The following is a 14,806-nucleotide window of genomic DNA, read 5'->3' on the forward strand; positions in this document are numbered from 1 at the left end:
AATATAATTCATTTGATTATATTATACATAGTTCGATTTGATTGGATCAACGATTAGTTGTATAATTCATTCTACTATATTCATAATTAAGTAAATGGAAATACAGACCGTGTCATTACAATCATACATAAACAATTTAATTAGATCATTGGATATATGATTAATTATAATTCCTTTGATTAAGCTCATATAATTGATGATTGTATGATTAAAAGTATACAAAGCTTGTTTCATTTTGATCAATAATTATATAGTTTACTATATAATTTATTCGATTATGTTCATAATTAGATAAATACAAATACATGTAATATCACTACACTAGTACGTAAATGATTCAATTGGGTCTTAATCATAGATTTCAAATCCTCTAAGTATAAATATATTATAATAATTAATTACAAATTCGGCTTTCAAATGCATCATTTAATCTATAAAATATTTTACTTTTTTCACTTTGGTGTTTAAAAATTTTTCTACCCCAAGTTAGGGCATAATTAGAAACATGTGTAACCGAGCTAATGAGCATACAATTATACATAAACCTTTTCAATTAAATCAATTATTGATTGATAATTAGATAATTCAATCAATTATATTTGTAATTAGAGACAGACATGTACATACAAGTTCATTTGTTTACATTTTTACGAATAGAGAAATTTAATTAAATCAATAATTAATCGATTAATTCTATAATGTAATCAATTCAATTATTCAATTCAGTCCGTAATTAAAAGAAATTACAAGAATTTTAATTTTAAATCTTAGAAATGATATTATTAGGAGTAAATAAGGATGTTGAAGGATTAGTATTTATGGACTGTTAAATAGATTAATTTAGTAAAAAAAATAATGAAGAGTAACAACTAGGCAAAATCTTATTCTTACTATGAACTTTATAAGCCAGATTTGTTTGTTTGTTTTTCTAATAATTTTACTATTTATAATTGAAATTTGTGACTGCTCTTAAAGTGAGTTGATGTTGCCTCTCTATAAAATTGCACTTCCCCTATAAAATATACATAGATTTGATAATTTCTATTTATTTAGATTTGAAAATGTTGATTGAATGATTGATCCTGTTTATTTTTGATTAATGCTTAATGTTACTTATGTGGATTTATGATGTACATTTATATTGATGGCTTGATGGAACAATATTTTCAAAACCAACAAAATATAGAGAGGTTGAATGTGTAAAAATTAAAGTATAAAAAATAGATTTAAAATTTTGAAAGAATATATAGGCTATGATCAACTTGGCGCAGTTTTAATTTTCCTAATCAATCATAAAGCGTCTGCAGTTCAACAGTTAGGACTCCGGCAGCCGCAAAAATATTTATTTCTTTCCTATAAGATTTCAAGGATTTTTCCTTTTCCCGAATTTTATGTTTAGAGTTAGCAGGTTAAGTTCACAGGTACGTCCCAGCCCAGTCAAGTAAAGCCAATCAAAATGCCATATATTTGGCGGAAACTTCGATTTGTTCAAAAAATTATTATTCCCCAGAACAAGAAGGTTTGTTTTTTTCGGATTTTGGGCTACAACAAGAAGTTCTTTGTTTGATTTCTTACCACAAAGAAAAGAAGAAAAAAGAGAAAAAAAAGAAGGGTCATTCTTGAATGCTGTACTGCCTTTCTTCTTTCTTTGCTCTTGAAATTCAATTATGGCGGAAACGTTTCTATTCGATATTGCAAAAACGGTTCTCGCCAAAATTGTCCATCTCTCTGTATACGAAGTTCGCTTGGCGTTTAATGTCAAAACCGATCTGAAAAAGCTGGAGGACACCATGATCAGCATTAAAGCTGTGCTCTTGGATGCCGAGCGGCAACAGCACCAAAATGAAAAGCTGCGCCTCTGTATGTGGAAGCTCGGAGACATCTTTTACGATGCTGAGGACGTTATTGACGATTTCAAGTGTGAAGCTCTCCGCAAACAGGACGCCTTCAACCATCCCAAATGTTGAAGCTGTGGCCTGCAGTGCAACAGAGAACCAGTAGCAGAAAATTGATCAAAGACCAGCAGCAACAAATTGTATAATTTGAGCTGCTACACTGTTTTGAAGTAAAGTAATGAAGCTGGTTCTCTTGGAAGATCACATTTTAGATGTTTTGTTCCTATGGAACTTTGTTCAATTCTTTTGTATTTTGACAGCAAAGTCAGTAGGAAAATTGACTGATGTAATAGCTGGTATGCCAGCCTTCTTTTGTAATCAACTTGCATTATTTTAGTATGTATTAAGTAAAGGCAGTTAAGTTAGTAGGTAACTGTCAAACATTACTTGTAACTCCCATATATTCAAAAATTTGAATGAAAAATATATGACTTCAGTTACAATTCTATGCTGAGTTTTTTTTAGTTCTCTTTTGCTTCATTTGATTTGGTTCTTTGTAATGCCATTTATCCAACAAATGGTATCCAGAGCTTTCAGTCTTTGAGGGCCTTGGTTGTACACTGTCATTAAGCAAGCTATACTTGAAACAAAAGAAGCAAAGGTTGTTTTTGGTTGCTGAAAATGAGTTTTACACCACCTCCTCCACCTGTCTTTGCTGGAGAAAATTACAACATCTGGGCAGTAAAAATGAGAACATATTTGCAGGCACATGACCTGTGGAATGTTGTTCTCAATGACACTGAGCCACCACCACTAAGAGCCAACCCGACCATAGCCCAGATCAGACAGCACAATGAAGACTGTGCCAAGAAGTATAAGGCTATGTCGTGCCTTCAAAGTGGAGTTTCTGATGTTATTTTCACAAGAATAATGGCTTGTGACACTCCAAAGCAGGCCTAGGACAAACTCAAGGAGGAGTTTCAGGGGTCTGACAAGACCAGGCAACAGCAGCTGATCAACATGAGAAGAGATTTTGAAAATCTCAAAATGAAGGACTCAGAAACCATCAAGCAGTATGCTGACAGAATCATGGCTACTGTCAACAACATAAGGCTGCTTGGGGAAGAATTCAGTGACCAAAGAGTGGTTGAGAAGGTCATAACAACCTTGCCAGAGAAGTATGAGGCAAAAATTTCTTCTCTGGAAGACTCAAGGGACTTGTCAACAATCCCTTTGACAGAGCTTATAAATGCTCTTTATGCTCAAGAGCAGAGAAGGGCAAATAGGTAGGAGGACCACTATGAAGGAGCTTTTCAGGCTAGAGGCAGAGAAAGCTCAAGTGCAAACTTAAATGCCAAAGGCAAGAAGCCTTGGACTGAGAAGAAGAAGAAAGAACCTGTCAAAAGGAAGTTCCCACCTTGTGTCCATTGTAAGAAGACTACTCATCTTGAGAAATACTGCTGGTACAGACCAGACATTCAATGCAGAGCCTGCAAGCAATTTGGCCACATTGAAAAGGTCTGTAAGAGCAAGTCAAAAACACAACCACAATTTCAAAACCAAGCTCAAGCTGCAGAAGAGGTTGAAACACCAGAAGAGCATGTTTTTTCAGCATCATGCTTTGCAAGCTCGAGTAAGGTTAACAAAATTTGGCTGATTGACAGTGGATGCACCCACCATATGGCTTCTGAGAAGAGTATATTCAAGGAGCTTGACACTACCTTCAAGTCCAAAGTCAGAATTGGCAATGGTGAGCTACTGGAGGCAAAAGGGAAAGGCAAGGCTTTGATAAGCACCAAGTCAGATATTAAAACCATTTCAGAGGTTCTCTATGTACCTGATATTGACCAAAACTTGCTAAGTGTTGCCCAGCTATTGGAGAAAGGCTATTCTCTGATTTTTGAAGGCAAGAACTGTTTGATCAAAAATGCTGCTGGTGAAGTGTTAACCACAGTGGCTATGCAAGATAGGACTTTCATTGTAGATGTGAATCAGCTTCAGGCTAAAGCATATGCATCTCAGTCTGATGAGACTGATTTGTGGCACAGGAGGATGGGACATGTGAACTACAATTCTCTGAATATGATGCAAAAGATGGATTTGGTCAGTGACATGTCTAAAATTGAGCCAAGGGATGCTGTATGTGAAGTCTGTCAGTTAGGAAAACAGACCAGGTTACCATTTCCTGTCAACAAAGCATGGAGAGCTCATGGGAAGCTTCAGCTGGTTCATACAGACATTTGTGGACCAATGAAGACCACCTCCTTAAATGACAGCAGGTACTTTGTACTTTTTATTGATGATTATTCAAGGTTCTGTTAGGTGAATTTTTTAAAGCATAAGTCAGATGTTTATGGTTCTTTCTGCAAATTTAAAGCCTTGGTTGAAAACCAAGCAAATTGCAAATTGAAATGTTTGAGGTCTGACAATGGTTCTGAGTATGTATCTCAGAAGTTTCAAAAATTGTGTGATGATGCTGGAATTCAACACCAATTGACTACTGTGTACACACCACAACAAAATGGTGTCTGTGAAAGGAAAAACAGAACAGTCCTTGATATGGCTAGGTGTTTGTTATTTGAGGCTAAAATGCCTAATGCTTTTTAGGCTGAAGCTGTGAATACAGCTGTTTACTTGTTGAATAGGCTGCCAACTAATGCAGTCAAGGGTAAAACACCCTTTGAAGCCTGGTTTGGACAAAAACCATCTGTCTCACATTTGAAGGTATTTGGTTGTCTATGTTATGTGTTGGTACCTGAGGAGAGAAGAACCAAGTTAGACAGGAGGTCCATGCCTGGGGTGTTTGTTGGCTACAGCAATGTGAAGAAAGGATACCGAGTCTTTGATCCACTGACCAAGAAGGTTGTAGTGAGCAGAGATGTGAAATTCAGTGAAGCAAGTAGCTGGAAATGGGATGGAATTGAAGTAAATTTGCCCGAGGGAGAACAGATTGATGTTGATCTGCAGCAAGCTGAAAATGAAGAAGTAACTGAAAATGGCTATGATGATGAACCTGTTCGAGGCACTAGGACATTAACAGACATCTATGAGAGATGTGCAGTAACCATAGTAGAGCCTTCATGTTTTGAAGAAGCTGCAAAAGAAAAGTGCTGGCAGGATGCTATGGAAATTGAATTTAAAATGATTCAGAAAAATGATACATGGGAGCTTGTGGATAGACCTGAAAACAGAAGAATCATTGGTGTCAAATGGGTCTTTAGGACTAAAAACAATGCTGATGGTACTTTGAACAGACACAAGGCCAGATTGGTTGTAAAAGGTTATAGTCAGCAGCAAGGGGTTGATTTTTCTGAGACTTTTGCACCTGTTGCAAGGTTGGACACTATCAGACTGCTGCTTGCTTTGGCAGCTCAAAAGCACTGGAAGGTGCACCATTTAGATGTTAAGTCAGCCTTTCTAAATGGCTTTCTTAATGAAGAAATATTCATTGAGCAACCTAAGGGTTTTGAGGTCTCTGGTGAAGAACAAAAGGTTTACAAGTTGAAAAAGGCCTTATATGGCCTAAAGCAGGCTCCAAGAGCCTGGTATGAGAGGATTGATGGCTACTTGGCAAGGCTCGGGTTCACAAAGAGTGTCAGTGAGCCTACACTCTATGTTAAGAAGGATCAGAAGGAAACTTTGCTAATTATTTCCTTGTATGTTGATGATCTGCTAGTCATTGGCTGTAAAGATGAACTGGTAGAAGACTTTAAGAAGCAGATGCAACATGTCTTTGAGATGACTGACCTTGGTCTAATGACCTATTTTCTTGGTATGGAAATCAGACAAGGAAGTGATGGTATTTTCATAAGTCAACAAACATTTGCTTCCAAGGTGCTTGAAAAATTTTGCATGTCGAAATGCAAATCAGTCACTACACCAGTTGCATTGGGGGAGAAATTGTCAAGTGCCAGTAAGCATGATCGAGTAGATGAGAAAGCATATAGAAGCTTAATTGGTTGTCTGCTTTATTTAACAGCAACTAGACCAGACATTGTCTATGCTGTTAGTCTACTTTCAAGGTTTATGCACTGCAGTAATGTGGCACATCTGAAGGCAGCAAAAAGAGTGTTAAGGTATGTCAAAGGAACCATCGATGCTGGTGTAAAGTTTTGGAGGGCAAAGGAGCTGAAACTTTTAGGCTATTCTGATAGCGATTGGGCAGGGTCAGTTGATGACATGAGGAGCACTTCAGGTTATTTTTTCACCTTAGGCTCGAGTGTTTTCAGCTGGAGTTCAAAGAAGCAACAAACTGTTGCACAATCCACAGCAGAGGCTGAGTATATCTCAGCTGCAGCAGCAGTAAATCAAGCCATTTGGCTTAGGAAGATTTTGGATGATTTGAATGAAAATCAAGCTCAGCCTACTGAGATTAGAGTGGAAAACCAATCAGCTGTGGGCATAGCCAAAAATCCAGTCTTCCATGGTAAGACTAAACACTTCAAAATCAAATTTCATTTTGTTAGAGAAGCTGAGCAATCGAGGGAGGTTAGCTTAGTTCATTGCAGTTCAGAAATTCAGTTAGCTGACATTTTAACTAAACCATTGGGAGCCAACCGATTTAATGCTTTGAAAGAAAAGATTGGTGTTTGTTGCATACAACCCAAGAAGGAGTGTTGAAGCTGTGGCCTGTAGTGCAACAGAGAACCAGTAGCAGAAAATTGATCAAAGACCAGCAGCAACAAATTGTATAATTTGAGCTGCTACACTGTTTTGAAGTAAAGTAATGAAGCTGGTTCTCTTGGAAGATCACATTTTAGATGTTTTGTTCCTATGGAACTTTGTTCAATTCTTTTGTATTTTGACAGCAAAGTCAGTAGGAAAATTGACTGATGTAATAGCTGGTATGCTAGCCTTCTTTTGTAATCAACTTGCATTATTTTATTATGTATTAAGTAAGGGCAGTTAAGTTAGTAGGTAACTGTCAAACATTACTTGTAACTCCCATATATTCAAAAATTTGAATGAAAAATATATGACTTCAGTTACAATTCTATGCTGAGTTTTTTTTAGTTCTCTTTTGCTTCATTTGATTTGGTTCTTTGTACTGCCATTTATCCAACACCAAAATCAATAACTTAAAGGTGCGAGTTTTAGGTTCCTGTTGTTTGCCTCTTTCATTCTCTTTAAAAATGAGTCATAAAATCAAAGACATCAATGGGAGACTAGGCGAACTTGCCACTGAGTGGAACAGCTTTGATCTAAGACAGTGTAGCGATAACAGGCATGTTTTTCACAGAGAGACTATCTCTTTTGTGCATTCTTCTGATGTTATTGGTAGAGATGAGGATAAAGAGAACATTATTGGTATGTTGATGGAACCAAGTGCGGAAAGAAGTGTCCCTGTCATTCCTATTGTTGGACTTGGGGGTTTAGGAAAAACCACGCTGGCTCAATTAGTATACAATGACGATCGAGTTACTAGCCTTTTTCCTTTGAAGATATGGATCTGTGTTTCTGAGGAATTTGATCTTTCTAGATTGTTCAAGCTGATTATTCAGTCTGTAAATGCAGAAGTAAGATGTGATGATTTAACACTTGAAGCCTTGCAAGCTCGTTTGAGAAGCCTTTTGAATGATAGGAAGTTCTTGCTCGTCTTGGATGATGTGTGGAATGAAAATCAAGCAAAATGGGTTGAGTTAAGAAATGTGTTGAGATCAACAGATGGATTTTCTCCAAGCAAAATCATTGTCACCACTCGGAGTTTGAAGGTGGCCTCGATAATGAGTTCGATTCCCCCTTATTTATTGAAAGGTCTCCCTCTTGAAGACTGTTTGACATTGTTTATAAAATGGGCTTTTAATGATGGTGAAGAGAGACATTACCCAAATCTCGTTAGAATCGGAGAGGAGATTGTGAAAAAAATGCAAAGGGGTTCCTTTGGCAGTAAGAACATTGGGAAGCCTACTGTTTCAGAAAACTGGTGAATCTGATTGGATTTATATAAGGGAGAGTGAAATATGGAGACTTGAGCAACATGAAAACGATATTTTACCGGTGTTGAAGTTGAGTTACAATCATTTGCCATCTCATTTGCAACGATGTCTTGCTTTTTTGTCCTTGTACAAAAAGGATGAGATCTATTATAGTGATAGAGTCATCCGTCTTTGGATGGCAAATGGACTCCTTGAGCATCCAAAGCAAAATCAAAAGTGGGAGGATGTTGGCAAACGATATTTGAATGAATTACTGTCAAGGTGCCTCATCGAAAAGGAGAAGGATTTTGGCTTGGATTTTAACTTCAAAATGCATGATCTGGTACATGATCTTGCATTAGATGTGTCTCAAAAAGAGTGTAAAACAGTGAATTCCAAAACAGAAATGGTTGCTGAAAATGTTCGACATTTATTATTATGTGATCAGAAGTTGGTTGAAGTTCCACGTGTTTTGGAGGAAATGAAAAATGTTCGAACAGTAATCATCCAAGCTGCTTCAAAGAGACCAAAGAGATCAGAGATTGTTGATAAATCTCTTATAAATCTTTGTGTCTCCAATTTCAAGTATCTACGAGCATTAGAATTAACCGATTCACCATTGACGGCTTTACCGAATTCCATTGGTACTTTGAAGCACTTACGAGACCTTGACTTGGCCCGATGTGAGGATATACAGAAACTTCCGAGTTCTTTCTATAAGCTTCGCAGCTTGCAATCGTTAAATTTGGGAGGTACTTATTTGAAGCAGTTGCCTGACAGCGTGCAAAGATTGATTGAGCTTACACATCTAGAAATAACCATTAAAGGTAAGCATTCGAAACAAATACGAGCAGGATATTGGACTTCTCTTCAATACTTGAAACTGTCTCTGTGTATGAATTTAGAATGTTTACCTGAAGGAATGCAGTATTTGAAGTCACTTCGAACACTTTTCCTGAGTAACTTTCATGGACTTGTCTCATTGCCACGGAGCCTAAAATTCCTAACCAAGTTAGAACACCTTAAAATATATTTTTGCAATAAAATTAATTTAGAAATTGAACTAGACGAGGACGAAGACAAAGACCTTCAGTTGAGGCTTAAAACATGCACAGTTTTTGGGTTAATTGCCTTAACAGATTTGCCACGATTGCTTCTTCAAGGATCTTCTTCCACTTTGCAGCAATTACAAATTAGTTGGTGTGAAAATTTGTCCGTTCTTCCAGCATGGCTACTAAATCTCACTTCTCTTCATAAACTTAAGATTGTGGGTTGCATAAATTTGTCAGCTCTACCGGAGGGAATAGACCTTCTCTCCAACCTTAGAGAATTGACAATTGATGGATGTCCGGAGTTGTGCAGAAGGTACAGAAGAAATAGGGGTGAAGATTGGCACAAAATTGCTCACATCCAAAAGGTTGTAATTGAGGATGAAGAATGGGTATGTGGTAAAATTGTAATTTCTCTATCAGATTTGATTTCATGTTATTTTTCACTTAAGAGTAGAGTAGAGACTGTGTGTGTTGTTTACTTTCTTTTCAAAGCAGGGTTTTGGTTGGAAATTTTGGATGTTTAAAGTTTGTGAAGCACTCATTGTGTTTGGAAACATTGCAGGTATGAAATGTGAAGATGGAGATGGATGAATGAAGCAAAGGAAGACTTTTACTTTATTTGCATTTAGATTTCAGTTGTAGTTCTAATAACTCAGCTTTTGCTTTGGATATCTCAAATGGCTTCTTCATGCTATGGATTGTAACTCTTGACTTGCAATGTCTGTTTGATATGTATGAACTTTTAGCTTTATGCATATTTATGTTTTCTCATCCTTCCTTTCTCTTTATGAGTTTGTTTACTTTTCTCTTTTTTTTTTCTTTTTTTTTGTCATTATTATATAAATAAGTGGGTATTGAAGAATCAAATGTCATTACATCGGACAAGTCAAAAACTAATTAATCATCATTTCATTCATACACAGATTTATTCAATTGAATTAATAATTGTACGATTAATTATATAATACATTTGATTATATTTATAATTAAGAAAATATGTACGTGGATAATGTCATTACACTTGTATGCAAAGTATTCAATTGGATCATTAAATGTAGGATTAATTATATAATTTAAATTCATGTAATTAATGATTGTATGAGTAATAATAGAATTCATTTGATTATATTATACATAGTTCAATTTAATTATATCAACGATTAGTTGGTCAGTTGTATAATTCATTCTATTACGTTCATAATTAAGTAAATGCAAATGCACACCATGTCATTACTCTCATACATAAACAATTCAATTGGATCATTAGATGTTTGATTGTTTATAATTCATTTGATTAAGCTCGTATAATTGACGATTATATGATTAATAATAAAATTAATTCTATTACATTTACATAGTTCATTTCATTTGGATCAATAATTATATGATTAACTATATAATTTGAAAATTGTTTAATACTCTTTAAATTACTTCTACATCAGTAATTCTACACAAATTACTTGATTTACTGTTTATTTTAATTTAATATAATATTCTTAAAAGTTTATAAAATAATAAATGATAAATAATATTAAACTTGGAATGAAAAGTGAATAATACATCCAATTTACATGTTTATCACGCTTAATTTTAAGAACGGTCGATGGATAATAATTTATTTTAAGAACATTCATTTTTGGATTTATTTGTAAAATAAATACTTTGAATTTTATTATATTTTTAAATAACTCTTCAATATTAGATTGATGAGTATAAGTAGAATTAGGGTTTTAGGCAAGGTACAAGAAGGGAGAATGGAACGGGGAATTGAACTTCCTTCTCTGTTCTCAGTTCTGTTTTAACTCTTTTCTTTACTTGTGTATTATTGCACCATTTACCATTTTGTTGTAAGCTGATAAATATCCTTATAAATAGTGGTTAGATCTGAACCCGTATTTCAAAACATTCATTCTAGTATTTATTGTTTTTTCTGTTTAGGAAATAGACTTCGTCATCTCACAAAGTTATATTGGTATCAAGTTAAAAATAGTTTGTTGATTTAGTATTGATAGGCATACAGTTGGAAATACCGAGTTGATCATTTATCGTATTCAATCTACTGAAGAACACATTGGCATGTCCAATTAAATAGTTAGTTGGATTCTGTTAGGAGGAAATAGCAATCAATTTTGAAACGGTTGAGGCCATTGGTTCAAGTTGGGTCCTTTTGATTCGCAAGGTTATCGGAGTTAAATCGTGGACTCGTGTTCCATAGTTATTCATTCAATAAAAGTTAATCGTTGGATGTTCTTGTAATAAATTTACACAAAAAGTTTAATGGTCCAAGACATTTTCAATTATTATAATTGACTTATCAATCAAAGGAGAAAGCTTGCTCTTAAAATACTTATAATAAATTTAGTCATATATGAACCTTAATTAAAATACTTCTTAGACCCATTAAAGCCAAACCATTTATTTTAGTAAAAGAAGACTTGTATTTATTTACTTTATTCCTAAAAGGTTTCAAAAAGAGGCTTAAATTTTATTTTTCAAACATTCCCCCATTTAATCTAAAAAAACCCTTCTCAATCCAAAACAAATATTTAAATTATATTACCATATATAATTTATGAATTTCATTTAAATAATATTTTTAATTCGTATACCTTTATAATGGGTAAACTATCAAAATAGTCATTTTTATGTGCCTAAAATTACATTTTAGTAACTTTTATTTGAAATATTAAGTTTTAATTACTTACGTTATCATTTTTTATGAAAGGATCATTCTACCGTTAAGATCTGTTATTTCCCAAACGACAGTCTAATATGACAATTAAAATGAATTTTAAATGCCAAAGGCAAAGTGATTATTTTCTTGATAAAACAATAATATAAATAATTAAAATATAATATTTCAAATATAAATGATTAAAATATAGCTTATGTCAAATAAAAATATTTATTTTCATAGTTTATTATTATTTTTTAATTTATCAACACAGCGTAGTTAAGTTCCAGCCTTGTCAACTATCAAAAGCAGATATTTGGCTGAACCACAACCACAAAATTTAATGAATGGCTACTTCGATAAGAAAAGAAGAAATAAAATCATTATTGAGTGCCTCAATCATTCAAGCTTTGCTCTTAGACTTCAATTATGGCGGAAACGTTTCTTTTCGATATTGCAGAAAGGGTTCTCGCCAAAATTGGCCATCTCTCTGTAGACGAAGTTCGCTTGGCGTTTAATGTCAAAACCGATCTGAAAAAGCTGGAGGATATCATGATCAGCATTAAAGCTGTGCTCTTGGATGCCGAGCGGCAACAGCACCAAAATGAAAAGCTGCGCCTCTGTATGTGGAAGCTCAGAGACATCTTTTACGATGCTGAGGACGTTATTGACGATTTCAAGTGTGAAGCTCTCCGCAAACAGGACGCCATCAATCATCCCAACATCAACAACTTAAAGGTGCGAGTTTTAGGTTCCTTTCGTTTGCCTCTTTCATTCTCTTTAAAAATAGCTCATAAAATCAAAGACATCAATGGGAGACTAGGCGAACTTGCCACTGAGTGGAACAGCTTTGGTCTAAGACAGTGTAACGACAGCAGACATGTTTTTTGCAGAGAGACCATCTCTTTTGTGGATTCTTCTGATGTTATTGGTAGAGATGAGGATAAAGAGAACATTATTAGTATGTTGATGAAACCAAGTGAGGATCGAAATGTCCCTGTCATTCCCGTTGTTGGAATTGGGGGTTTAGGAAAAACCACGCTCGCGCAATTTGTATACAATGATGATCGAGTTACTAGCCTTTTTCCTTTGAAGATATGGATCTGTGTTTCTGAGGAATTTGATCTTTCTAGATTGCTCAAGCTGATTATTCAATCTGTAAATAAAGGAGAAAGATGTGATGATTCAACACTTGACGCCTTGCAAGCTCGTTTGAGAAGCCTTTTGAATGATAAGAAGTTCTTGATCGTCCTGGATGATGTATGGAATGAAAATCAAGCAAAATGGGTTGAGTTAAGAAATTTTTTGAGATCGACGAATGGATTTTCTCCGAGCAAAATTATTGTCACCACTCGGAGTTTGAAGGTGGCCTCGATAATGAGTTCAATTCCCCCTTATATATTGGAAGGTCTCCCTCTTGAAGACTGTTTGACTTTATTTACAAAATGGGCTTTTAATGATGGTGATGAGAGACATTATCCAAATCTCATTAGAATCGGGGAGGAGATCGTGAAAAAATGCAAAGGGGTTCCTTTGGCAGTAAGAACTTTGGGAAGCCTACTGTTTCAGAAAACGGATGAATCTGATTGGATCTATATAAGAGAGAGTGAAATATGGAGAATTGAGCAACATGAAAACGATATTTTACCAGTATTGAAGTTGAGTTACAATCATTTGCCATCTCATTTGCAACGATGTTTTGCATTTTTGTCCTTGTACAAAAAGGATGAGATCTATTATAGTGATAGAGTCATCCGTCTTTGGATGGCAAATGGACTCCTTGAGCATCCAAAGCAAAATCAAGAGTGGGAGGATGTTGGCAAACGATATTTGAATGAATTACTGTCAAGGTGTCTCATCCAAATGGAGTATGATTTTGGCTTGTATTTTAACTTCAAAATGCATGATTTGGTACATGATCTTGCATTAGATGTGTCTCAAAAAGAGTGTAAAACAGTGAACTCTAAAACAGAGACGGTTGATGAAAATGTTCGACATTTATTATTATGTGAACAGAAGTTGGTTGAAGTTCCACGTGTTTTGGAGGAAATGAAAAATGTTCGAACACTAATCATCCAAGATGTTTCAAAGGCATCTATTAATGAATCACTTATAAATCTGTGTGTCTCCAATTTCAAGTATCTACGAGCATTAGCATTAAGAAGGTCACCATTGAGGGCTTTACCGAATTGCATTGGTACCTTGAAGCATTTACGAGACCTTGACTTGGCCCATTGTGGGGGTATACAGAAACTTCCGAGTTCTTTCGATAAGCTTCGCAGCTTGCAATCGTTAAATTTGGAAGGTAGTGGTTTGAAGCTGTTGCCTGACAGCGTGCAAAGGTTGATTGAGCTTAGACATCTAGAAATGACCGTTGAAGCTAAGCATTTGAAAGAAATAAGAGCAGGATGTTGGACTTCTCTTCAATACTTGAGATTGGGTTGGTGTAAGGAATTGGAATGTTTACCAGAAGGAATGCAGTATCTGAAGTCACTTCGGACACTTGTTCTGGTTTTTTGTCATAAACTTGTCTCATTGCCACGGAGCCTGAAATTCCTAACCAAGTTAGAACACCTTGAAATAAAGTATTGCCAGAAAATCAATTTAGAAATGGAAGTAGAAGAGGAAGAAGACAAAGACCTTCAGTTGAGCCTTAAAACTTTCTCACTCTTGGAGTTAAATGCCTTGAGAGATTTGCCACGGTTGCTTCTTCAAGGATCTTCTTCCACTTTGCAGCAATTACAAATTTGTTGGTGTCCAAACTTGTCCGTTCTACCAGCACGGCTACTGAATCTCACTTCTCTTCATAAACTTGAGATTGTGGGTTGCATAAAATTGTCAGCTCAACTGGAGGGAATAGAACGCCTCACCAACCTTACAGAATTGACAATTCACGGATGTCCGGAGTTGAGCAAAAGATACAGAGAAAATGCGGGTAAAGATTGGCACAAAATTGCTCACATCCAAAAGGTTGTTATTAAGGACGAAATCTGTAACAAAATTATATTTTCTTTATAATTGAGAATGAAATGAAAATAAATTTAAATGCACTCTTTTTTTTAAAAATATTATGAAAGTTTCCACAGTGGCATTGGTTTTTTTTTTAAGATAGAACATAATTTTGTTAGTTTATTTGGAATAAACTGTTTTTATTTTTTAGCTCGTATTAATATATATATATATAGAAAAAAATTTGTATTGACGAAAATACCTTTTAATGTTCATTTAATTACTAAACTGGCATTAAATAAATAATTTTTTTAAAGTGATAAGAGTTTTTATTGATTTAAACTATGCAATTAAAAATATTAGATAAAATCTTCTATAAAA

The 14,806-nt window shown here is 34.9% G+C and overlaps 2 protein-coding genes across 2 annotated transcripts; both read left to right on the forward strand.

Annotated features, from left to right (window-relative positions):
* The first annotated feature begins 6,967 nt into the window (after positions 1 to 6,967).
* LOC107938795 (putative disease resistance protein RGA4) lies at positions 6,968 to 9,393 on the forward strand. The gene is made up of 3 exons (XM_016872033.1): positions 6,968 to 7,669; positions 7,752 to 9,191; positions 9,298 to 9,393. The coding sequence occupies exons 1-3, from the start codon at positions 6,968 to 6,970 to the stop codon at positions 9,391 to 9,393; spliced, it is 2,238 nt and encodes a 745-aa protein (XP_016727522.1).
* A 2,413-nt stretch (positions 9,394 to 11,806) lies between these two features.
* On the forward strand, positions 11,807 to 14,524 carry LOC107938801 (putative disease resistance protein RGA4). The gene has a single exon (XM_016872038.2). The coding sequence runs from the start codon at positions 11,906 to 11,908 to the stop codon at positions 14,492 to 14,494; it is 2,589 nt and encodes an 862-aa protein (XP_016727527.2). The 5' UTR covers positions 11,807 to 11,905; the 3' UTR covers positions 14,495 to 14,524.
* The last annotated feature ends 282 nt before the right edge of the window (positions 14,525 to 14,806 follow it).

Source organism: Gossypium hirsutum, chromosome A13 (genome assembly GCF_007990345.1).
Source record: "Gossypium hirsutum isolate 1008001.06 chromosome A13, Gossypium_hirsutum_v2.1, whole genome shotgun sequence".
Lineage (NCBI taxonomy): Eukaryota > Viridiplantae > Streptophyta > Magnoliopsida > Malvales > Malvaceae > Gossypium > Gossypium hirsutum.